Source organism: Aulonocara stuartgranti (assembly GCF_965226115.1).
Source record: "Aulonocara stuartgranti genome assembly, chromosome: 9".
Taxonomy (NCBI): domain Eukaryota; kingdom Metazoa; phylum Chordata; class Actinopteri; order Cichliformes; family Cichlidae; genus Aulonocara; species Aulonocara stuartgranti.
In genome coordinates this window covers 35,408,388-35,433,350 of record NC_138960.1, presented here as the reverse complement: position 1 = coordinate 35,433,350, position 24,963 = coordinate 35,408,388, and the positions used below count along the sequence as shown (strand labels likewise).

General features: G+C 42.3%; 3 protein-coding genes across 7 annotated transcripts in view; 1 reads left to right on the top strand and 2 right to left on the bottom strand.

Annotated features, from left to right (window-relative positions):
• Window positions 1-6,290, top strand: part of LOC309714361 (melanoma receptor tyrosine-protein kinase-like) — a 41,845-nt gene extending 35,555 nt beyond the window's left edge. Inside the window, exons 22-28 of the mRNA XM_082546750.1 lie at window positions 98-173; window positions 797-943; window positions 1,233-1,330; window positions 2,577-2,711; window positions 2,990-3,080; window positions 3,219-5,987; window positions 6,067-6,290. Of these exons, the coding sequence (XP_082402876.1) occupies window positions 98-173; window positions 797-943; window positions 1,233-1,330; window positions 2,577-2,711; window positions 2,990-3,080; window positions 3,219-3,562 (891 nt within the window). The 3' untranslated portion in view covers window positions 3,563-5,987; window positions 6,067-6,290. The remainder of the gene's footprint in view (window positions 1-97; window positions 174-796; window positions 944-1,232; window positions 1,331-2,576; window positions 2,712-2,989; window positions 3,081-3,218; window positions 5,988-6,066) is intronic.
• Window positions 6,291-7,750: 1,460 nt separating this feature from the next.
• LOC309714364 (NACHT, LRR and PYD domains-containing protein 12-like) lies at window positions 7,751-24,455 on the bottom strand. Of its 5 annotated transcripts, none has more exons than XM_082546759.1 (10): window positions 24,339-24,455; window positions 21,061-21,302; window positions 19,171-20,959; window positions 16,928-17,101; window positions 15,760-15,936; window positions 14,446-14,622; window positions 13,327-13,500; window positions 10,416-10,592; window positions 9,911-10,078; window positions 7,751-8,597 (listed from the first exon to the last, which is right to left on the bottom strand). In XM_082546759.1, exons 1-10 carry the CDS (start codon window positions 24,452-24,454, stop codon window positions 8,588-8,590), a joined length of 3,204 nt encoding a protein of 1,067 aa, XP_082402885.1. In that variant the 5' UTR covers window position 24,455; the 3' UTR covers window positions 7,751-8,587. The 5 variants fall into 5 exon arrangements, with proteins under 5 accessions (XP_082402885.1, XP_082402886.1, XP_082402888.1 ...); XM_082546760.1 differs by having other exon boundaries at window positions 19,171-20,956; XM_082546762.1 differs by lacking the exon at window positions 10,416-10,592.
• A 19-nt stretch (window positions 24,456-24,474) lies between these two features.
• The window catches only part of LOC309714355 (NACHT, LRR and PYD domains-containing protein 12-like), a 65,515-nt gene continuing 65,026 nt past the window's right edge, over window positions 24,475-24,963 (bottom strand). The window contains exon 20 of the mRNA XM_082546716.1: window positions 24,475-24,587. Within this exon, the coding sequence (XP_082402842.1) occupies window positions 24,560-24,587 (28 nt within the window). The 3' untranslated portion in view covers window positions 24,475-24,559. The remainder of the gene's footprint in view (window positions 24,588-24,963) is intronic.

Below are 24,963 nucleotides of genomic sequence, written 5' to 3'. Positions count from 1 at the left end.
GGACAAAACCACAAAAGACTAAATCAGACAGGATGTTGATGTTGTTAAAATGTTCCTCACCTGTCTGTGTGTGTTTGTCTTCCTCTGTTTAACGCAGGTTCCCATTAAGTGGATGGCATTAGAGTCGATCCTCCAGTGGACTTACACCCATCAGAGTGATGTCTGGAGTTATGGTGGGTCAATCTGTGGCTCTCTAGCCTGCACAAGGCCCACTGGGTACTTGTTTCACTACACCTGAAAAAGTTATTTTCTTACTGTGACATAAAAAGACAGCTGTTCTATCACAGCTGGGATAGGCTCCACCCACGACACTGAATTTGATAAGTGGAAGCATAAAGTATCATGAGGTAGCCCTCCATAAAGAATCGTCTGCTTTATTGTCTATTTTACTTCGAATGGAAACATTAAAATTGAAACCATTAACATGCTGTTGTCTTGTGTATGACCTGACACAAGAGGTCAACCATAAACTCCTAAAATGCTCTCTGATGTCATAGATCCAGTGAGCATTAGAGTGATCTTCTCATAGATTTCAGTCTGACAGGACTGCCCCCTCCTGGGCATTTGAAAGAAAAACGGTTCAGGTTCAAGATGCTTACTTACTGATTCACCGTTCGGACCCCAGAACATATTTCTGTCTTTTATATACATGCAAATAAAAATGATCATTATCATTAAAATTCTCATCAGGAACAAACCCTCCTTGAACTCATGTTGTTTACTTCATCGTGTCTGTTGTTGTGTGACGGAGGTTTTACCGAGCACTGAGTCTGCTCTAACAGTCGATGGTCTGCAGGTGTGACGGTGTGGGAGATCATGACGTTCGGCTCCAAGCCATACGACGGCATCCCGGCCAGCGAGATCGCCACGGTGCTGGGGAGAGGCGAGCGGCTGCCTCAGCCCCCCATCTGCACCATCGATGTCTACATGATCATGGTCAAATGTAAGACGAGACGCAGGTGGTGCTGGTAGAAAAATTGCGCCTTGATGGGAACATGAAGGTGTCAAACTTTTAAATAGTTATGGCGCTTTTTCACAAAAAACTCATCATGTCTCCAAATCGGGCGTCTGTTTGTCTTACAATGGCTCCAGGCTACGGTCTAAATTTCATGAAGTCAGACAAAAAAATTCTACATCAAGTACTAAAAGTTCTTTGGTATGACGAACACGAATATAGCCTGGAGCAGCTCAGCTGTACAGAAGACTGAAAATCATCCACTTTGCTTCTGCAGGCTGGATGATCGACCCGTCCAGTCGGCCCAGGTTCAAAGAGCTGATGGTGGAGTTCTCCAAGATGGCCAGCGACCCGTCCAGATACCTGGTCATACAGGTAAACCAGGGATTTCATGTCATTTACTTGTATAATAACACTTATAAAAAGATTTTCTTCACTGAGGGTTGGTAATATGGAGATCCTTTACCGTCTGACTGTCCAGATATTTTCTACATGTAATAATATTAATATTGTCTTATTTCTCAGACATTTGTTCATTCAAAAGCTGTGCTGAACGTGAACTCTTGACTCACCACACACATCAGGGGGACTGTTGTTAAACAAGCTAATGGTCTGATCGGTCGAATATTTGTGACATTTGTGAGAAATCATTTACGCTCATAGGACTCAGTGTTTCTGTATGGAGCTAAATCACTTGGTCAGCAATCAGTTCTATTATTAACAATCCAAAAATATTTACATTTTAACCTTAACAATAATCTACTTTTATAGTAATCAAAAAACTACAGGAATAAACCAAAACCTTCTTACTGAAAATGAAAGAAGGAAGCTGACACTTAACCTAATTAACCTAATTAATAAGTTAACTGATTAGAAAAAGATAAAGCATTTCTACTTCTAATGATCACATTTAACTCAGTTTTTCCTGTTTTGAAAATGAAGATATTAGAAAAATAAAACAATTTTGTTTTCATATGGAAAACCGTCCATCGTCTTTTCTTTTTGTTTCCTCTTGAATGCGCTGGCATATGATGAATTAAAGTATGATACAATTAATTTTTTAAATGTAAAGAACCAAATTCTGATCACAGTACGGGGTGCACGTGGAGAATATGTCACGATCTGGATCATTCAGACACAAAACAGGAATAAATTTAATCCAGGAGAAAAAGTATTTTAGAAATATCTACAGCTGAGATTTTTTTTATGAAACCACATGAACATAGTTGAATTATTAGACCCGACAAACATCATATCATCAGTTCATCTCTTTACTTCCTGTTTATTAGAGAATTAAGCAGTTTGGGATCAACGTGTGTTCTAACTCATACTCACACGGTGAATATAGATGAGTAAACTGTTAAAATGAAATAATATTAGTATTTATTAACTGCACAGAACTAACAGGGAATGTAAAGTTTCGGTGTGTAGAAAGAAGCGGTTCAAAAGAAACACGAGAAAATGATTTCAAACAAACTTCCAATAAATGCAAAGCTGTTTCTCTTTGGTTTCAATCCAGAAGATGATCATTATAATAAAAATGAACGAGCAATAATGATCGTCTTTAAAGAAAAAAACTGTTACATAGCATAAACTCGACTACATTAATTATTTTTGTCAGGGGGACCTGCCAAGTCCGTCAGACAGCAGGTTTTACTCTCGTCTGCTGAGCACCGACGACACCGAGGACGTTATTGACCCGGACGAATACCTGCTGCCCTACAGAGGCATGGGTAACCATAAGGACCGGCCCATGGTATGGACACACACACCTATTGTAGTCTAATCTAGTCTAAAGACACATTGTTACATGTCTATATGTTTTATCAAACATTTTAGTAAGTGTTACATGAAAAAACATTGTGCTTAAGAAAGTGTTCGGCGCCCCCTGGTGACCCAAGTAAATGTAAACCGTCTACTTCCACTCGCCATAAGTGGCCAGAAGTACAGCTATTTATTTCCTCTGTGTTTCATTCTAATGAACGTGCTTTGATGAAACAGAGGTGTTTCATTGATTCTCTTCGTTCGTGTCAGAATGGTCATCCGGCCGGAGAGAACAGCCTCGCCCTGCGGTACATCACCGATCCCACTGACAGCGCACTGGAAAAGGACTTCATCGACCACGGTATCCATCATCAAACATAACTCAGACCAGTGACAAATAATTAGGAGATGTAAATCAATTAATAGCCAGACAGCAAACTGTCTTCATGACAGAAAATTAATTAATACCTAAACAGCATTTTCCTGCTCTGTCTTCCAGAGTACATGAACCAGAGTGTGAGTGAGACCAGCCAGAGCAGCCGGCTCTCCAAGGTTTTAAACCCTAATTATGAGGACCTGAGCCTGGGCTGGGGCCCACTTCCCCACCCGCTGGAGGATCTGAACACCTCCCAAGTGCCCTATGGACCTGAATACCTGAACGCGTCCTTCAAACTGCGCCCTCTGGTGACCAGTCACAGCCTTGATAATCCAGACTACCAGGCTGACTTCCTGCCTCAGACCATTAAAGATGCAACGTTAGCGGAGAACCATCTGTTCCTCCCAGCAGCAGAGAACCTCGAGTATCTGGGTGTGGGCGGCGCTCTACATGCTCCTGTCCGCTAGGGGACAGCAGCACTCGGGCTGTCAGACTGAAGCTGTGCTCTACTTTCATTCAAGCTGCCCACAGGAATTAATTGTTTTACAGTCAGTTCTTCAGGAAACACTGACTTGAGCAGAGGCAGCACTTCATCCAGACCGACAGCCTCAGACTCACAATTAATGTTTGCAAGTTTGCTTGACTGGTAGGACCAAAGGACTTGGTTTAAGCTCTGCAGCTCCTGAACGAGTTTCTTTAACAGTCTCAGTCTGACTAAAACCTTCTGTTTGACTTGAAATACTCTGAATGAACTTTTATTGTATAAAGTGTATAAAGTTATGAATTCTTTGCTTTACTTGACAAGAATGAGCCAAATCATGATTTCCTGTTAACCACTACTGCTCGTGTCTGTGTATCACTGTTGATAGTGTAAATTTATGGAAGTTGAGAGGCTGTCTGCAGGTACTGAACCTTTGTCAGCTTTTCCTTTTCAAGAGAATAGTTTTCATATTTATAGAAACGATGATGATCAGGACTTTAATGTGTTAGAGGAACATGGATGATGAAGATGTGCCCAACAACGAACAATAAAGAGCATCTGACCAGAGTGGGAGCAGTTTGGAGTGAGTCTCGAGCGTCCAGACAGAAAAACTTTTCAATCTATCAAATTTAGATCCAACTTTTACAGCTCACAGTGCTGAATGGGTTGTTTTTAGTTTGAATATTCCAAAAAATCAACCCAAGTTTTATCGACAATGCTGAGTTATTGTCATTGTTGTGGTGCATCGGTTACTGAGGGCCCCTCATAGATGATGGCTTGACGTTCGAGTCCCTGTTTGGCTGGAGCCTCTCTGTGACATAGGTGTAAACTGGCTGTAGTGGTGGAAAGCATAAAGTACTACATGAATGTGTCTTGTAGCGTAGAAGGCTTTGAGTTAAAAAAACAACTGCTGCTTTTTAAGGCAGTAGTGTTTAGAATTAATCAGCTAATTTCTCTGTGCTTGAACTCATTTGGAGACATATCATGTAAATTATGACCTTTGACAGCCTTCAGCCTCCATAGAGAACCACACTGAATGTCTGTATATGTGATGTGACTCGGTTTGGCTTTAACTGTGGTTAGATGTGAACTCGGGTGTGAATTCAGTTTTCTTTAGCTGACCTGCTAACAGGTTACATTCACTGTTTTCTTGTTTGACACTGAATGAAGTTAAATATCTGCAGGATATTTATCTAAGGTTTATTTAGAGCAAAATTCCACAAATGTCAGCACCAATCTTTTAGAGTTCGTAGGTGGAAAACGTGGGAATGCTCAGTGTGATCTCAGAATAAGGTGTTGCCTCAGGTGGGAGGTGTTTTGTAGTGTAAGGTTGAGACCTTAATACAAAGAGATGATATAAATATATTCCTGCCCTCACCTATGGGCATAAACTGTGGGTATCACAATAATAAGGGAGTCGAGCTCAGCCTAATGTGGGTGTTAGTTTCCCCAACATCTGCCAGAGTCTCCTGGAGTCCAAGTGACTTATGGATCTGAGTGGATATCCTCATGCCTGCCAGCTCTGTGACTGTGCACACATGTTGTGTTGTGTCCATCTCTAAGTTTCAGAGTATGTTCACCACTTAAGAGATAAAATAACAACCTGAGCAGCTACTACTCCATAATGGAAGGATCCAGACGTGCTTGTGTCATCTGACTGTTTATACCCAGGAAGCAGTGGGGAGTCTCTTGGCTGGATTAGGAATATAACATTATTCCTGTGGAAGAGCTGGAAGTGGTGGAAATGGAGAGGAAGGTCTGGGCATGTCTGCTGAGACTGCTGCCCCAACATCTGGATGCTGACAAGCAGTGGAAAGTGGATGGATGGAGGAATGTAACCATGATGAATATGATGGATGGACAGGAAAGACTCTGAGAAAACTTCAAACTAAAAGATCATAAGAAGAGAACAGAAACCAAACCATTCATGTACATGTTGCTTCTATGTGATTAACCTCACTGCTATTTCAGCCAATATTGAGTGAGTGGTGTTCTTTGCCTCTCGCAGATCAGGGTTCACTGAGTAAACATTGCTGGGTTTTCATAAAAAATGTAAACTAAAACTTTATTTAATACATCGGAAAGACCTACATGTAAAATATGAGCTTTTCGTGACATTGATTTTAGTTTTTGATCATTTATGGAGTGTGATGACAGCTGCCATGTTGTGTCTCCACTCTAACAGTCATTCGATTATCAGTTATATTATTTTCACTTCAGAGACACTGGCACATGTCCCTGCATGAACCATGTAAATGATCCGGCTGATGAATGGGGACCTTGTCTCTGTTGTGTTCTGTGCTGGTTTGTTGTGGATTCTGTGACCCCCTCTGAGTCCAGAACAAGCTTTTCCTCCATCATCCAGGGGTGGAGTCATGATTCCCGCCCTTCATCATCCTCATTAAACACAGGTAGTTAAGGACCAGCTCGAGCATCCAGTCTAAACCTGATAGTCTGCTCCTGCTAATGCTTTTGTCTCCCTGTTCCCAGCATCACCTCCCCTACCTGAGGAGGGAGTTACTCACCTTTACAGCTTACCTGCTTCCTCAGAGCTGGTCCTCTTCCTTCTGGAACACACTTCCTTTGTATCCTGGTCTTCAGGGATCCTCTCCCTGTGAGTAAAAAGAAACAGTGGCAGAAGGATTCTCTCCTGCAATGATCAAACCTTATTTGAGTAGCTTTGTTGTGAGAAATAAAAGCCTTGTGACTGTGAACGCCGTGTCTGTCATTTTGCCTTGTCCTGAGTGGCCCGCACCTCTTCAATGGCTTCCTGAGTGAAGACATCACAGCTTCCACAGGGTGAGAGGCAGGTACATCCTGGACAGGTCGTCACTCTGATGCAGGGCTAACCATTCACAGCTATGGGCAAGAACCACCAGTGAACCTAACCCCACCAACTGCATGCGTTTGGAAAATAATTATTTTGTGTTATCACTCATCCTGAAAGAAAGTTTAAAGTCGAATCTCTAACCATCCCCTGAATCCATCCTGGCAGCTCGTTCCACATGAGCGGTGTCTGAAAGCTCTAAAACGTCTAATAACTACAAGTAAGTTGGCAGTGTGAGAAAGAAGAGCTCTAATGGGTGATATGGTACTATAAGTTTGACACCTAGGGTCTCAAAATAATGAGACACTGAAGAACATGTGGACACTCGCTCAAAGTAGGCCCATGATAATGATCAGCAAGATGAAATTAGCTAATACTAAAATATTCAACACTGCTACAATCTAACTGTAAAAACAATGGATATTTACAATAAAGGATGTTTGAGCAAAAAGAAAACTTGAGTGAAACTGGATCTGTGCTGTCATATGTATTCATCAAAGAATCTCCATCCATCCATCTTCATCCGCTTTATCCGAGGCCGGGTCGCTGGGGCAGCAGCCTAAGCAGAGAGGCCCAGACCTCCCTCTCCCCAGCCACCTCCTCCAGCTTATCCGGGGGAATACCAAGGCGTTCCCAGGCCAGCCGAGAGATATAATCTCTCCAGCGTGTCCTGGGTCTGCCCCGGGGCCTCCTCCTGGTGGGACATGCCCGGAACACCTCACCCAGGAGGCGCCCAGGAGGCATCCTTGTCAGATGCCCGAACCACCTCAGCTGGCTCCTTTCGATGTGGAGCAGCAGCGGCTCTACTCTGAGCCCCTCCTGGATGGCCGAACTTCTCACCCTATCTCTAAGGGAGAGGCCAGCCACCCTTCGGAGGAAGCTTATTTACGCTGCTTCCTTCTCCCGTCACTCGCGAACAAGACCCCGAGATACTTAAACTCCTCCACTTGGGGCAGGAACTCATCTCCGACCCGGAGTGGGCACTCCACCCTTTTCCGGCTGAGAACCACGGCCTCAGATTTGGAGGTGCTGATCCTCATTCCCGCTGCTTCACACTCGGCTGCGAACCGTTCCAGTGCGAGCTGGAGGCCCTCACCCGATGAAGCCAACAGAACCACATCCGCAAAAAGCAAAGAATCTCATGTGCCGTTATTATTATCATTATTATTATTATTATGTGTGGGGTCACTGTTCTCTCTGAAGTCGTTCCATCTCGCATTAAACTTCACTGAAGTCCAGCTTCAATATCCTCCAAGGAACTTTTGACGGGAATCAAAGAAAGAAACTGTAACCTGCTCAAAGTTCAGTCTTCTTTCTTTAAAGAGCAAAACTCAAGTAAAAAGAACATAAAGTGTTAGACTTTATTCAGTGCTCACATACATACACACACGTGATTGTGGGGTTTGTATAAAATATTTGTATACTAAATATAGATATTTGCAGGCACGGAGCCCTAGGCAAAGTTTGATCCACTCATCTGTGGAAGAGACAGGGAACATACAAACACTATGATCATTACAGTGTGATGATGATGACTGATGAAATATTCTGTTCAAAGTCAAATTTGTTTCATAGAGATTAAAAGGCATAGCAAAAAACCTGCTGAATGGAGATCCAACTGAACAGCTTGGAAACTACACAGAATACAAGCAGCAACATCAAAGAGGGAGCAATAATAAAAGACAACACATGAACCAAAACACTAGGTTACAGAACTGGACAATCATTAGAATACCCATAATATAAGATGATCACATTATCGTTATTATAGACCCCAAATCACATTAACTACTTCTCACAATATATGAAAATAATACAAGAAATAACAACAGGAAACCAAAGGTTCACAAACAAAACCTGAAAAACTCTAGAACAGTGAGACAGAAATGAACCAAGACCTCAGTGAGACCACGAAAGTGCAGTGATAACAGTCACCTCCCCCCAACAGTACAGTGAGATTGGAGGGTTTGTGAATTTAACAGCTCTCTTTAGCCTGACTCTTTATCTCTGTTAGCGTCATTAAACACAGACTAAAAGCTGCTCTAATCACTCTCGTCTCTACTCCACCTCTTAGACACCTGGCCCAGTCCAGAGTGTTTCTATACACATGCTGCAGCTGATTCAGCCTCTCTGCACCATCAGGACACTGCCCATCCTCACTCTGCACATGCACCACCTTATTTATCATTTCCACCTGCAGAGAGAAGAGAAAGAGCAGAGGGGACAACAAGTGGCAGTTATGCACTTTAAGTTAATTTCATGGTTTTGACTTACAATTTAAAATAATTTATGTTTAATAAATCCATTGTTGTTTTTAAACACGCATTTAAAGGTTCTACATAATGTGTCCAGGATGGAACCAATGTTCAATCTGTTGTTTAGGTTTGACAATATTTTACATGCCACACTCGGTAGAGGGCAGCATCTTCCCTTTCTCAGTCTGTGGATAGACATTTGGGGATGTGTGCAGCAAGGTTTGGGTACAGAGGGTGTTTTTAGTAACCTCTTCAAGTTAATGCGGCCAATGGAGCATGTAATTAGTATTTTATGTGCTGGTATGAAAATAAGATGTTTATTTGTGACAGACCTGTCGAGTTTATGTTATTTATGTGTAATACAGTCGTCATTTTGTAAAGGTCAAATGAACTGATTGTGGATGTTTTGTGTTGGTGAATAATATGTTTTAATGTTTACTCGCTATGACAACGCCTTAATGTGAAAATTGATTATTTTATGTTGCTTTGTACAGTTTTGTACAGTTCTCATGGCATCTAATAAATGCCAGTAGGAGTCAAGAACACCTTGTGTCTGTCATTCTACTTGGAGGGAGTTACATCCAGTATAAAGAGCAGCAGGGACTTTAGTCCCATTCAGGGCAACAAGGTGGCTCAGGTTTGCACTATGAATTAAGTTCAACATACCCAGGATATTTTTCCATTATCTCTCTTTACTTAACCTGACTTCTTTTGGAGTATTAGCTTAAAAATCTACCCCAGATTCCAGCCTTCATCATTCAAGTCCAGCCTATCTGAAATATCATTGGACTAATAAACATGACCGAATGTACTGAAAGAAAGACACATGTACAAATGTGATTCGTGGATGTCGGAGCTTCTGGTCTGTAAATGTCACATGGATAATAAATTTAATGACAGTTCTCTGATTTCAGGGCTATGACAAAAATGAAACTGACCAGGTGTTTAGTTTTGAAATGAGAAAACAAAGTCTGAGATCAGATTTAATCCTCCCACAGTTTGATGAGTGAGGACCAACGTCTCTATAAATCTGTAATGTCAGTTGGATTTCAAATGTATTTCATGTAGACATGAACACAATAAAAACAGTCATTGTTCTCTTTGTGTTCTTGTCTCATAGGCTTCACTGAGAAAAGAGGTACTGAGAAAGCTGTAAATTTACAGGAAACACTGGAGTTTTTCTTTAATTCTTCACTGTGTTAATTATAGTACTGCTGAAAGTACCATGGACTCACTCCAACAATTTATTTACCTCAGAGTCTCCAGTCTACAGTGTGGGCTCTCCACCAGATCAGACAGCTGCTTCACATCTGAATCCTGAAGGTTGTTTCTTCTCATGTACAGTTGTCTCAGATAGGAGGATTTCAAAGCTGATACCAGATAATCACAGGCAATCTTTGACAAACCACAGTTTTCCAATCTGAAGAAGAAAAAGAATTAGTTCATTAGTAAGTTTCAGCTTGAAGTCATTCAGTGTTTCATTATCTGTTGAAAGACGAGGAAGGTTAAAAATCTAGAACTATATAATCTTCACACGATGCCATACTACTGAACTTTTATTTGTTTGACTCAGATTTTGTACAAAAGATTTTGCTTTTTATTTAAATGTCAGCTAGATTTTAAGGTAGAATGGAGTATCTATGGAGTATGGATCCTCAGTGTGGATCAGTATAATATCAGCCTGATGTCTGCAGTTTAGTGTCAGCACAACGTTCACATCATATTCATCTCAGCAACACTAAAACATGCTGACTGACCTCAGAGTTTCAAGTCCACATCCTGGACTCTCCAGAAAACCACACAGATGCTTCACTCCTGAATCCTGCACATCAGTGTTGTTACTCAGGTCCAGATGTTTCAGATGGGACAGGCTGGACTTTAAGGCTGAGACTAGAGAAGCACAGCTGACCTCTGACAACCAGCAGTACTCCAATCTAATTTCAATCAATCAATCAATCAATCTTTATTTATAAAGCACTTTTCATACAAAAAAGAATGTAGCACAAAGTGCTTTACATGGTTAAAAGCAGCCCACCCCACCCTCCAACTCAGTCGCCACACTCTCATTAACATAAACGATGTGAATACACGCATATCCCCCCCCCCCCCCCCCCCACACACACACACACTTAAAGAGGAAAATTGGGCTGGGTACGCATGAGCCAAGTGAGGAAACACTATAACAGGGAGCCGTCTGCACCGGGAGCCGGTCACAGACCGCAGCCACCAGGCTGGGCACACAGCAGGAGGGAGGCAAAGAAGCCCCCCAGCCAGGCTGAGAGGACCCCCAGAGCCCCAGCAGCCACGGTCGATCACAGCCCCGGTGCAGAGAGCGCCCTCCGAGGAAACACTGGAGATATGACACAATAGGATATATACAGGGTAAAACGATAAAATAAATAAGAACGGGATACAATATAAATATAAATATAAATAGAGTAAGAAGATTAAAAAATGAATAAGAATAAAATCAATAAATTTTAGGTAAAGCCTAAATTAATAATAGAATAACAGGATAGAATAAATAAGCACAAAATAAATAAACGTTAAATAAAAGCTAAATTAAAAAGGTGGGTCTTGAGCCTGTTCTTAAAAACATGTACGTTCTCTGCGGCCCTGAGCTCCTCCGGCAGGCTGTTCCACAGATGAGGACCATACCACTGAAACGCTGCCTCTCCGTGAGTATGTGTCCTGACTTTAGGGACAATTAAAAGGCCAGTGCCAGAGGACCTCAGGGTCCGCGAGGATTCGTATGGTAAAAGCAGATCTGAGCGATAAGAAGGCCCAAGACCATTAAGACATTTAAAAACCAATAAAAGAACTTTAAAATCGATCCTGAAACACACGGGGAGCCAATGCAGCGATTCTAAAACCGGTGTAATGTGGGCCCGCCCTCTGGTCTTCGTCAGCACACGAGCTGCCGAGTTTTGTAAAAGTTGTAAAGTTGAAATATTATTTTTAGGAAGACCAGAGAGCAGGGCATTACAGTAATCAATGCGACTGGTAATAAAAGCATGCATCAGCATCTCCGTGTTTGCCCGAGAGAGAATAGGGCGGACTCTGGCTATATTTTTTAGATGATAAAATCCAATTTTAGTTACATGTTTAATATGTGGGATAAAACCAAGCTCAGAGTCAAAAATAACACCCAGGTTTTTCACTTGTAGCGAAGGACATAGTGAAAATGCCTCTAATTTAGACAAGAGTTTCTCTCTCTGAGCCTCAGGACCGACGATTAAAACTTCAGTTTTGTCCTGGTTAAGCTGTAAAAAGTTTTCTGACATCCAAGATCTTATATCTAAAATACAGTTAACACATGTCATTTTATGGATCTTAGAGGAGCATGTGTCCATACTCACCATAAAAGTTCTGTCAGAGAGACAGGAAGTGAACCAGTTGTGTACAGCACCAGAGAGGCCCACCATGTGTTTCAGTCTGTTTAAAAGAACAGCGTGGTCTACTGTATCAAAGGCTGCGCTTAGATCCAGTAGCACCAGGACTGAGAGCTTTTGGGAGTCCCAGTTACATCTAAGATCATTTAAAACCTTTAGGAGAGCAGTCTCTGTGCTGTGGTTCACCCTAAATCCAGACTGGAGTATCTCCAGGATCTGTTTATCATTCAAAAAGTCATTAATCAGAGTAAAAACAAGTTTTTCTAAGACTTTACTTAAAAATGGTAAGTTGGATACAGGTCTGTAGTTATTAAAATCATTACAATCCAAATTGCTCTTCTTCAGAAGGGGCCTCACCACCGCCACAGGCAGCAGGGAAGACACCCAACTGAAGAGAGCAATTCATCATGTATAAAAGCTCAGCTTCAAAAAATCCATAAAGTGTTTTAAAGAGTGAAGAAGGGATTGGATCTAAAAGACATGTGGTGGGTCTCACTGTGGAGAAAACTTTCTTAAGGTTCTCAGCATTAACCAGGACAAAGCTGTCCAGTGTCTCCTCAGGTACAATCGAGCCCTCAGATGTGTTTAAAATCATATCGGGATAAGATAAAATATCAGATCTGATGGCGCTGACGTTTCCCCTGAAGTGGTCTGCAAACTGCTCACAGAGCGAGTCTGTGGGGGTTCTTTGGGAGCTTTTAAAATCAGGGTTAAATAAATGATCTATGGTGGAAAAGAGGACCTTGGGATTATTTTTGTTATTATTGATTATTTTGGCGAAGTATGAATTTCTTGACTTCCTTAATGTATTATTGTACATTTTAAGTTGCTCGCAAAATATTTGATGGTTGATAGTATTTTTATTTTTCCTCCATCTCCTTTTTGCTGCCCTGCATTTTCTTTTGAGTTTTTTGACTTCTTTGTTTCTCCAGGGTGATGCATGTTTTACATTAATCTTTTTGGTGGTGAGTGGAGCAACGGAGTCAAGGCTTTTCTTCAGTTTTCTGTTAAAATGATTAAAAATCTAATCACAGGGTGCAGGTAGAATCACAGGGTAGCATTCGTCTAAAACCCTGGTAAAATTTGCAGCCACTTCAGAGGTTAGATAGCGCCTCCTCACAGTTTGCACCGAGGTCTCCCGCTGAATAAAACCGGCGATGTTAAAAAACACACAGTAGTGGTCAGAGACAGCCAAGTCAATTTAAGAATAAAACATGTAAAAAAAGTTTCAAACATAAAGATTTGAAATATAGTAAAAACCAGTCAGTGAACTGACCTCAGAGTCCCCAGTCGACAGTTTGGACTCTCCAGTCCAGCAGACAAACACTTCACTCCAGAATCATGCAGCTTATTGTAACTCATGTCCAGCTCTGTCAGATGGGAGGATTTGGACTTCAGAGCTGAGGCCACATTGTCACAGTGAGCTTCTGAGAGTCCACAACCAGCCAGTCTGTGGTTAGAGAAAATATAAAATGTGTTTTTATAACAGCAGAAAATCTGCATTAGAAACACAAGACTGAATGTATATGAAGATAAAATAGAGTGACATCATAATCTGATGAACATCTGCTCCTCACATCTGTGTTTCAGCTTCTCTTACTGTGTTTGACATGTGAAGCTTTAGGGGCAAAGCTGAGCTTAACGTCAGGTTTGCATCCTGGTAAATAAATTGTTGGAGTGAGTCTTGGCCAAACCAGTACTTAGAAACAGTCTTACGATGTGAAGTATCTTCAAACTCAGTCACCTTGAGCTCCCATCTAACTTGGATTGAGTATGCACACAACACCCTCAGCTCTTCTGCTAACAGTTTATTTACATTTGAAGTTTCTTTAAATTACCATCTTGACTGTAATGTCCAGTCAAGATGGTGAAGTGGTCCCATCTGCGACACTGGCATTGTGCCTGGAAATAGATAAAGGCTGTGTTTCTCAGATTGGTAGATAAGAATTGGCGCATGGAGAACAAGCAGAGGACTGTCTACCTGTTTAAGAAACCTGCTAAACCTGTCAGCGGCTGTCAGTGTCTGATCCTTGGCTCTGATTGGCGGTTAAACATGACACAGTACCACTGTATTAAATTAAATGATGCACAATTGTACTGTGTATAGTGTCAAGTGAAAGTGAGCTAATGAAGATTTGAATTAAAGTTAGAAATAAGATGCAGAAAGAAACCTGCAGTTTCTGGCCATTCTTAGATTGCAGTAATTCTTTGCAAGAATTATCTGAATTACAAATACTAAATTTATGAGAATCCATTAAATTATGTTAAAGACCCATAAACACACACTGAAATTCAAACCTCATTGAAGCTCAGATATTCAGCTTTGAAACAAACTTAATTTGGACTTCTTCTTCTTCACATGTTTATCTCAGAACAACTAAAACATGGTGCTGACCTTAAAGTCTCCAGTATACAGTGTGGACTCTCCAAAAAAACACACAACTGCTTCAGTCCTGAATCCTGCAGGTCGTAGTTGCTGCTCAGGTCCAGCTCTCTCAGATGGGAGGGGTTGGACTTCAGAGCTGAGTTCAGGTAATCACAGCTGACCTCTGACAATCTGCAATTTGTCATTCTGAATGAAGAAAAAAAGATGTAGATATTTAAGTTTCATTTTTTGATGTCCTCATCAGTGAGGTTATTTTTTTTAATCAACAGACTTATTATCATGAATTATCATCAAGCCTTCTGTTAACATTAAGATTGAATCAAACTTTAGACACAAACAGGAAGAAGGTCAGACTCCAAACAAACCTGACCACATGACCTCATCTCTCTGAGGTGACCAATAATTGGAGTATGAACTTTACAGAGGTATTCGAATGAGTTTGTTTTTATCTTAAATTTAAGGAACACAGGATTTTTGACAGTTTGGGATTAATAAAGTTTAACCTGACTCAGTATTAATGAAAAGTTAAACAGATGGATAGAGGTTCAACCAGTAATCAAAACTGTACAGTTTTTGGAATCACTTGTACCAGGCACTGTACATAGCATACATTTTCACTGCTATGCTGATGATACCCAACTCTGTCCATGAAGCCAGATAACACACCCCTATTAGTTAAACTGCAGGAATGTCTTAAAGACATAAAGACCTGGATGGCTGCTAACTTTCTGCTTCTTAATTCAGATCAAACTGAGGTTATTGTACTCGGCCCTGAAAATCTTAGAAATATGGTATCTAACCAGATTCTTACTCTGGATGGCATTACCTTGGCCTCCAGTTATACTGTGAGGAACCTTGGAGTCATTTTTGACCAGGACATGTCCTTCAACGCACATATTAAACAAATATGTAAGACTGCGTTCTTCCATTTGTGCAACATCTCTAAAATTAGAAATATCCTGTCTCAGAGTGACGCTGAAAAACTAGTTCATGCATTTATTACTTCCAGGCTGGACGACTGTAATTCATTATTATCAGGAAGTCCTAAAAACTCCCTGAAAAGCCTTCAGCTGATCCAAAATGCTGCATCAAGAGTACTGACAGGGACTAGAACGAGAGAGCAGATTTCTCCTATATTGGCTTCCCTTTATTGGCTCCCTGTTAAATCCAGAACTGAATTGACAATGATGCTTGTCTTTTTGAAAACACGCATGAGACATACTTTCATTGTATACTGATCATTGTTTTATATCTGCAGTTTAGTGTCACTACAACTTCCAAATCATATGCATCTTAGCACCCAACTAAAATTTGGTGTCTGACCTCAGAGTTTCCAGTTGACAGTGTGGACTCTCCAGAAAAGCACACAGAAGCTTCACTCCTGAATCTTGCAGGCTGATATTGTCACTCAGGTCCAGATGCTTCAGATGGGAGGGGTTCGACATCAGAGCTGACAGCAGAGTAGCACAGCTGATCTCTGACAACCAGCAGTCCTTCAGTCTGAGTGAAGAGAAAAAAAACACACACACACTAGTAAATCATCGATTAGCTATTAAGATTTGTTCTCATCAATGTGATTTTCTCAAACACCATGCAGGTCAGACACTAACCACACCTCAAGCAACTGCAATATATGACTTCATCTTTGTAAGTGCAGAACACTAAAATCATAAATATTACAGTTATCTGAATGTGTTTCACTTTGTCTCAAATGTAACAACCAAAGCAGTTTGAGTAAATTTGAAAGAATAAATCATGTAAATTAAAATCTAATTAGCGATGCTATTCTTTCAAGTATCTGTAACATTATCTGTAACATATGGGGTGATCGTGGCTCAAGAGTTGGGAGTTCGCCTTGTAATCGGAAGGTTGCCGGTTCAAGCCCCGGCTTGGACAGTCTCGGTCGTTGTGTCCTTGGGCAAGACACTTCACCCGTTGCCTACTGGTGGTGGTCAGAGGGCCCGGTGGAGCCAGTGTCCGGCAGCCTCGCCTCTGTCAGTGCGCCCCAGGGTGGCTGTGGCTACAATGTAGCTTGCCATCACCGGTGTGTGAATGGGTGGATGACTGGATATGTAAAGCGCTTTGGGGTCCTTAGGGACTAGTAAAGCGCTATATAAATACAGGCCATTTACCATTATCATCACATATTTTTCCACACAATAGCATTTACTAAAGCTATCTATACTACAGGCTCAATCCTAATCCGTACCTTAGTCTGAGGTTCAAGATGTGTGTGAGGATGATTTAGAAACCTGATTTTAAAGACTCTCAGTAATTAAATGAATCCTGCTACAGTCTGACAATAAGTCAAAAGAAAAAAACAGTTGCTTGGTCTTTTGGATTCTGCAGGTCGTAGTTACTTTTGGTAAGGAAAAATTTCAAAGCAGACACATCCTGAACATCCTGAACATATATGAACAGAAATAAGTTTCAAACTTTCCACCAAATATCTGAACTATAGAAAAATAACAGCTGCAGTCAGTGTACTCACCTCAGAGTCTCCAGTCGACAGTTTGGACTCTCCAGACCAGCACACAGAACCTTCACTCCTGGACACGGCAGGTCATTGTAACTCATGTCAAGCTCTATCAGATGGAAGGGGTTTGACTTGAGAGCTGAGGCCACAACTTCACAGTGAGTCTCTGAGAGACCACAAGAATTCAGTCTTCAGTTTGAGAAAATATTAAATATGTTAGTATAAAAGCAGAAACTCTCCATTATAAACACCGACTGAATGTATATGAAGGTAAAAGAGGGTAACATCATAATATGCAAACATCTCATCTGTGATGGTGTGTGAACAATTTGACGACTGAGCTCTAAAATTCTGATAAAATACAAAATAGCACTTTATTACAAATGTCCGACTAAAGAAAAAGTAACACATGGGATATAAACTTAGCACAAAAGAAAAGGAAATTTGTGTTGGTAGAATATTCCTTTGCTATAACTGCTTCTTGGCAATAGATCTTATACCATGAAAATCCTGACTATCTTTCCCTAAATGTGGCCCATTTCTTAGGAAATGAAGAACAATCCATTTGTGGGTAGAGCAGCAGATTTGAGTATGTCGGTTGCAACCATGAAAAAATCTTGCCAAATCTTCTATGCCAGTGCCAAACAGCTTATTCTGTTATTGACTCTTCTTTTGAGCTTCTAGTAGCCCAGGTGCTGCTAATCAGGTTCTTGATTGGTGCCTGTGAGCATGAACCCTGCTACGGTGGTCAGTTGATGTCTGCTCCAAGTATACCATATTTAAATGATTTGGTTAAGGAGAAACTATGCTGACTGCTGCACCAATCGGGTAACAGCTTTCGGTGGAAGCAGTGTGATAGTGTGGGGCAGAATCTTACTCACTGGAAAAATAAGGCTTTGCATTATTGGAGGAAATCTCAATGCAGAGAGATACTGAGATACTGTAACCAGTGGCAATCCCATATCTCCACAGTCTGGGCCTGGACTTATCCTCCAGATGACAACACTTGCACGCACAGAGTGGGGTTTATCAGCGACTACGTTTGGGAGTGGAGAGGAAGACCTATCCGCAGTCCTAACCTTAACCTCATTGCACACATGTGGAATCAGCTTGGTTGTGCTGTCCATGCCAGTAACCAATACAACCACATTGGCTGACTTGTAACAAATGCTATGCCACACTAGTGTGTGACCAAATTGGTGACCAGGATAAGGTGGAGCCAGGCTGTTGTGCCTGTGTTTGGTTCTTCTGCATGCTAATGAGCTTTAAATTTCCCCGAAATGGGCCAATTGTTTCTTCAAACATTCAATCCAGGAAATGACAGCGGAAAAAGTAAATACCAGAGCAAGCTGTTTGGCATTGGCAGAGAAAATCTAACAAGTGTTTCATGGATGCAAACCACATAGTCAGCTGTGCTGCTGTAACACCAAAAGTGTTAATTTAATTGAAACGAGGAGTGAGTGCATATTTGGAACAGGTGGATGGATCAGGAGATTTATACCTTTTAAATTTAACTTTATCATCTATGCCTCAAAAATTAGCCACCTGGAAACAATGGGTTATAGCTTGTTTACTATTTCAAATGATTGGCCTGCCAATGATAACAGTCATAACCTGGCATTGGTGAAATGTTGGGGACTTGGAGCTGATCAGCCTACAGATAGAGTACTGGGGGGATTTACTGGGACCTGTAGCTACTGGAAGATCAAGACTGAATGCAGTCAGACCTGGCCATGGGCTACAGGCCAACAATGGACAGGTGTTATTGTTCCAACTTTTTTATCAACTTTTAGCCAGTGCTATTGATCGTTATGGCCCTCATTTGTTCTCTTTGTGGATGATGATCAAAGATTCTAAAGGAGAGGGCATGTAAAAGATCCACATCTCGGGCTTGGAATATGTTTGTTTTCAGCACTGCAACTCTAGCAGTAATTATTATTTATTTGGTTTGGTAGAGGCTGGAGATGCAAACTTCTAATTATTTTTCTGAGTAGAATTGAGTACTAAAACCTGGTACTAAAGAGGCCCTGAAATTAAATTATTAAAGACTGAAGTATCAATAAATTTTGACTTTGCAGAACATTTACGGAGAAATTCAGTTTTCAATGCTCACTTCATAGTTCATCTGTAGTTGTCTAAGGATCTTGGATAGAAAAGCATCTGGACTTCCCCTCTGAGAGGTGAAACATGAAACCTGAGACTAACTAAACTACTAATTAGCACTGATCAATAATGCTAATGATCAGATCTGGACTCACCGAGCTTTTCTGCAGTTCCTCACAACCGGAATAAGTCTGCGTCGTCCCTCCAATGATGTGTTGTACTTCTTTAGGTCCAACTCATCCAGAACCTCCTCTGACATCTGCAATATGTGGGCCATAGCTGAGCAGTGGATCTCAGAGAGTCTCTCTGATCTGATCTCTGACTTCAGGAACTCTTGGATCTCCTGATGTACTGAGAGGTCGTTCATCTCCATCAGACAGTGGAAGATGTTGATGCTTCTGTCAGGAGAGATTTTATCACTGTTCATCTTCTTCAGGTTGTTGATGACTCTCTGGATGGTTTCTGGACTGTTCTCCGTCTGACCCAGCAAACCTTCTAAGAGTCTCTGGTTGGACTCCAGAGAGAGGCCATGAAGGAAGCGGACAAACAGGTCCAGGTGGCCATTTTTACTCTGGAGGGACTTTTCCATGGCTTGTTTAAGGAAAGCATCCAGAGCTGACCCACTGTACTTTTGTCCCAGGAAGTCCTCCATTACCTCTGTCTTCCTGCTGGTGAAACAGTGGAACATGTAGACTGCAGCCAGAAACTCCTGGATGCTCAGATGAACAAAGCAGTAGACTGGTTTCTGGAAGATTACAAACTCTCTTTTGAAGATCTCTGTACAAACTCCTGCGTACACCAAGGCCTCTGTGACATCCAGACCACACTGCTCCAGGTCTTCTTGGTAGAACATGATGTTTCCTTTCTCCAGATGTTCAAACGCCAGCCTCCCCAGCTTCAGAAGAACTTCCCTGTCAGCCTCCGTCAGCTCCTGTGGACTCGTCTCATGTCCCTCATGGTACTTGTTCTTCTTCCTCTTATTCTGAACCAGCAGGAAGTGTGAGTACATGTCAGTCAGGGTCTTGGGCAGCTCTCCTCTCTGCTCTGTAGTCAACATGTGCTCCAGAACTGTAGCAGTGATCCAGCAAAAGACTGGGATACTACACATGATGTGGAGGCTCCTGGATGTCTTCAAGTGAGAGAGGATTTTTTTAGGCAGGTCTTCATCACTGAATCTCTTCCTGAAGTACTCCTCCTTCTGGGCGTCAGTGAAGCCTCGTACTTCTGTTAGCCTGTCAACACATGTAGGAGGGATCTGATTGGCTGCTGCAGGTCGGGAAGTTATCCAGACGAGAGCCGAGGGAAGCAGATTCCCCTGGATGAGGTTTGTCAGCAGCTGGCTGACTGATGACTTCTGTGTGACATCAGACAGCAGCTTCCTGTTAGTGAAATCCAATGAAAGTCTGCTTTCATCCAGGCCGTCAAAGATGAACAAAAGCTGAGAGACAGCCAGCTTCTCTGCTGTGACCTTCTGTAATGTTGGATGGAAAACATGGAGCAGCTCCAGAAGACTGTACTGCTCCTCTCTGATCAGGTTCAGCTCCCTGAATGAAAGCAGAACCACCACACTGACATGTTGGTTCTCCAAGCCCTCTGCCCAGTCCAGAGTGAACTTCTGCACTGAGAAGGTTTTTCCAACACCAGCCACGCCGTTGGTCAGAACCACTCTGATGGGTCTCTGTTGGTCAGGTAAGGCTTTAAAGATGTCCTGGCACCTGATTGGAGCGTCATGGAGGGCGTCCATCTTGGAAGCTGTCTCCAGCTGCCTCACCTCATGTTGGGTATGAACCTCTTCACTCTGTCCCTCTGTGATGTAGAGCTCAGTGTAGATGGTGTTGAGAAGGGTTTTACTTCCTGTTTCATCACTTCCTTCAGTCACACGTTCACATCTCCTCCTCAGATTGATCTTATGTTCATCTAAAACCTCCTGCAGACCAACATCTGCTGAAAGAAAGAAAAACAGAAAGAAAACTCTTCAATGTCTGAACAACAAGAAGTCCAGTTTTCAGAAATGAGTCCATCAGCAGACAGATGTTCAGTCTTACTTTGTACACAGCTGCTCTGACTGGCTGTCTGCAGTCCAGCTCTGGTTCTGGATCTTTTTCCACACTGGGGACAGGACGAGTCTCCTGATGAAGCAGACTGGTCCCAGTATGAGGAGATGCACTGTCTGCAGAACCAGTGTCCACAGCTGGTAGAGACTGGATCCTTCAGGATGTCCTGACACAAAGCACAGCAGGACGGCTGCTCCTCCTCACAGACACCACTCCTATTACTTCTCCTCTCTCTGTGAACAAATGTTTTCATCATTTGGTGTAAGTGAAAAAGATCTAGATCTGACAAAACATGTAAAATCCTGGACAGTCACTGTGAAGGGTTAGTGTGCAGCTACTTTCCTGTTTTAATTCAAGACTTGAATTAAATTTATGCTTCCTTTAGACCTTTTAAAGACATGCTCTACTTTAAGCTACTGGCATCCAAAAGTATCAAATTCATATTTTAATGAGCCCCCTTGTCTCTTTTTTTAACATAAAGGATTAAAACAACAGATTTAGTTCAGAATTCATAACATTTCGATATGACTCGAAACATCTCTCCCTCACAAACTAAATCACCTCGAAACCCATCCATCCATCCATCCATCCAGTTTCTTCTTCTTCCGCTTACCCGGGGCTGGGTCGCAGGGGCAGCAGCCTAAGCCGAGAAGCCTCTCATCCCCTTCCCACATAGCAAAATTGGCATGGCCCGGATCTGGCCCACACAATGTGCTTACATATGGCCCACATACGTAAGAATGACTGCCCTTTGGTGGCCCTGATCTGGGCCACCAAAGGGCCGTCATTCTTTGCGCTATGTGGGCCATGTCTAAGTTGTGCGCAGCCACGGGCCAGTTGCACACACACTGCTGGCCCTGTGCTGGCCCAGAACAGTTTCAGCTCTGGCCCCAGATGTCAGCCTAATGTGTACCTTAATCAAGCCATGTAATAACAACATGTGCCGGAACATAATAGTGCAAAAGTAACATGAAACTCTGTTCAGATAGTGAATGGACTGATTCTTATATAGCGCTTCTCTACTCTCCCGGATTACTCAAAGTGCTCTATACAAAATGCCACATTCACCCAATCAGACACTTTTTCTAAATTGAGTGCTTTCTAACTACATTCATACTCTTGACATGCAGACTGGAGGAGCCAGGGATGGAAACGCTAACCTTCCGATCAGTAGGTGACCTGCTCTACCTCCTGAGCTACAGCCACTGAGTGGTAAACCTGAGTAAACCGTCACTAGGTTTTGGATAAAGTGTACACTCAGAAACCTGTCAAACCTCTATTTGAAACATTAGCTACCATAGCAGTATAGTATTGCAACATGGCATTTTGGGTCTTCTAACTAAAATAGGAAAATAGGAACATAAATAGTGCCATCATTGTCAGACCTGGCCCACATCTGGTTGACATACACCATACCATGATATCAGTCAGTCAGAAGTGCCAGCTTGATGACGAATCCGGGCCAGACCTGTTTTCTATGAGCCTGGGCCACATAAACCAAACCACAATCGGGCCAGATGTGGAATGCCATCACATAGACAGTGCCATCTTGCCAGGCCTGGCCCATATCTGGATGACATACCACTTACCATGCCAGAAGTCAGCCAGCAGTGCCAGCTTGATACCAGATCCAGGCCAGACCTGTCTGCTATGTGGGTTTGATAGATGAGTCTATCAAATCTGATCCATAATCCTCTATTCCCCAGACTCTGCTTCCTCCACTGAAATATTCCTTCTACTGCCCGACAATGTTCTCAGTCGAAACTAGCAGTTCTCCACCCGCACTATACACAGTGCGAGTAGAGCACTGCCTTTCCCTCCTGAGTCACCTGAGAGATTGTCAGAATCTCTTCGAGACAGTCCAAAGGTTATTTCCATGGCCTCTTCAAACTTCTCCTACACCCAACTTTTTGCTTCAGCCACTGCCCGAGCTGCATTCCGCTTGGCCTGTCAGCACCTTTCAGCTGCTTCTGATATCCCATAGGCTAACCAAGCCCGATAGGACTCCTTCTGGTGGCTCCTTTCACCTCTGGTGTCCACCATTTGGTTCGGGGGTTTTTACCATGACAGGTACCAACCACCCTGGTGCCATGTGCACTTATGGACACCCTTATGTTCGAACATGGTGTCCGTTATGGACAAACTATGGTCCACAGAAGTCCAATAACAACACTCTGCTCAGGTTCAGATCTGGCAGGCCATTCCTCCTAATTACGCCCCTCCAGGTCTCACTATCATTGCCCAGATGAGCGTTGAAGTCTCCCCGTATGAGTCCCCAGATTTAGCACCCTCAAGCACCCTGCCTAGGTACTCCAAGAAGGTTGGGTACTCTGAACTGTCATTTAGCGCATAAGCACAGGTGACAGTCAGCACCCATTCCCTAACCCAAAGTTGCAGAGAACAAACCCTCTCGTCCACCGGGAGAAACCGCAACATGCAGGCAGCAAGCTGAGGGGATACTAGGACACGCATCCCAGCCCGCTGCCTCTCATCAAGGGCACAACTTCAGACTGAGACCAGACCCTCACCAGGAGTTTGGCTCCAGAGCCCAAGCCATGCATTGAGGTGAGCCCCACTATACCTAGTCAATATATCTCAACCTCATGCACTAACTCATGCTCCTTCCCCATCAGAGAGGTGACATTCCATGACCCAAGTCACTAGTTTTGGTAGCCAGGGATTGACACATTGCACTGGATCCCAGTGTACTTCCGACCCAGCCACTCCCTCAGGGAAAAACTGGTTCATCCCAAAGGCAAAACTCCCAAACACAAACTTAAGGATGTAGTATATGCTGTCCAGTGCAGTTTGGAATGCTTATATCTTTATAAATGCATGGCACGACGCAGAAGAGCAGGACAGGTGACCTAAATAAGTAACGTGATAGGGTGAGGCACAGTCTCACAGTGAGACACACTATTGATCATGTGAGTCTTTCATATGATGTTTGTGATAATAACATTATTTTCTTCTTTTCTTCTTCTTTTTTCTTTTTAAAAAAACAACAACCACAAATTAAGAATCAGGCAGGATAATCTCCCAAGTTAATTCTTCTCTCTCTCAACTAGAAATCATTTGCAGCAAATATCTGAAACACAGAAATACATTCCATATTTCCAGCTTATCATACTCTCTCCAGAATCCACCTTAAGAAAGTTACACTACATTTTAAAGCAGAAACAGGATCTACTTAATTTACACTGTTGTATATATAATATGGCATCTCTGGGATAAAGAGATTAAAAATAAGTCAGTGGCAGTTCTCTTACTTTGTGTCCAAGGCTCTGGGTTCATTACTGAAGGCCAGTGGATCTGCTTTGGACTGCTTACTGTTACATTGTGAAGAGTCGGCGCCGTCCTTCTCATTTTCCACACAATTATTCATTTTCTACACTTTAGTATGAGAGGTGACTGTGAGCTCAGGGCCTTTGTTTGACCCCAAACTCTGAGCTGAGGGGAAACATCGAGTTTTCAGTTCCAGAAAAGCTGATCAGAGGTGGTTCAGGCCAGTGGTCACCCTGAAATAATGAAAAAAGCAGTGATCAGTGCAATAGCGTGAAAAAAGCATCTGTCAGTTTAACTTTTGTGTGTGTCCACTACATAAATGAAACATAAATGAATGGGCAGGGTCTCAGGAGGACGCGAATGTGAGGGTTTTTCTTAAATCACAGGAAGGGAGAAAAGAACCATTTAGATGTTAGAGAGACTGATTCTTTTAATATGAGACACATTCAAACACTAAATTCTGAGACATTTGTCCTACATTTCAAAATGTTGCTCCAAATAATTGAATAACTATATTTCAATATGTGAACAAATAATGACAGAACACAGTGTCATTCAAAGCTATTGCACTCATCTTCATTCAAATATTCACGACATCTCCAGCATAGG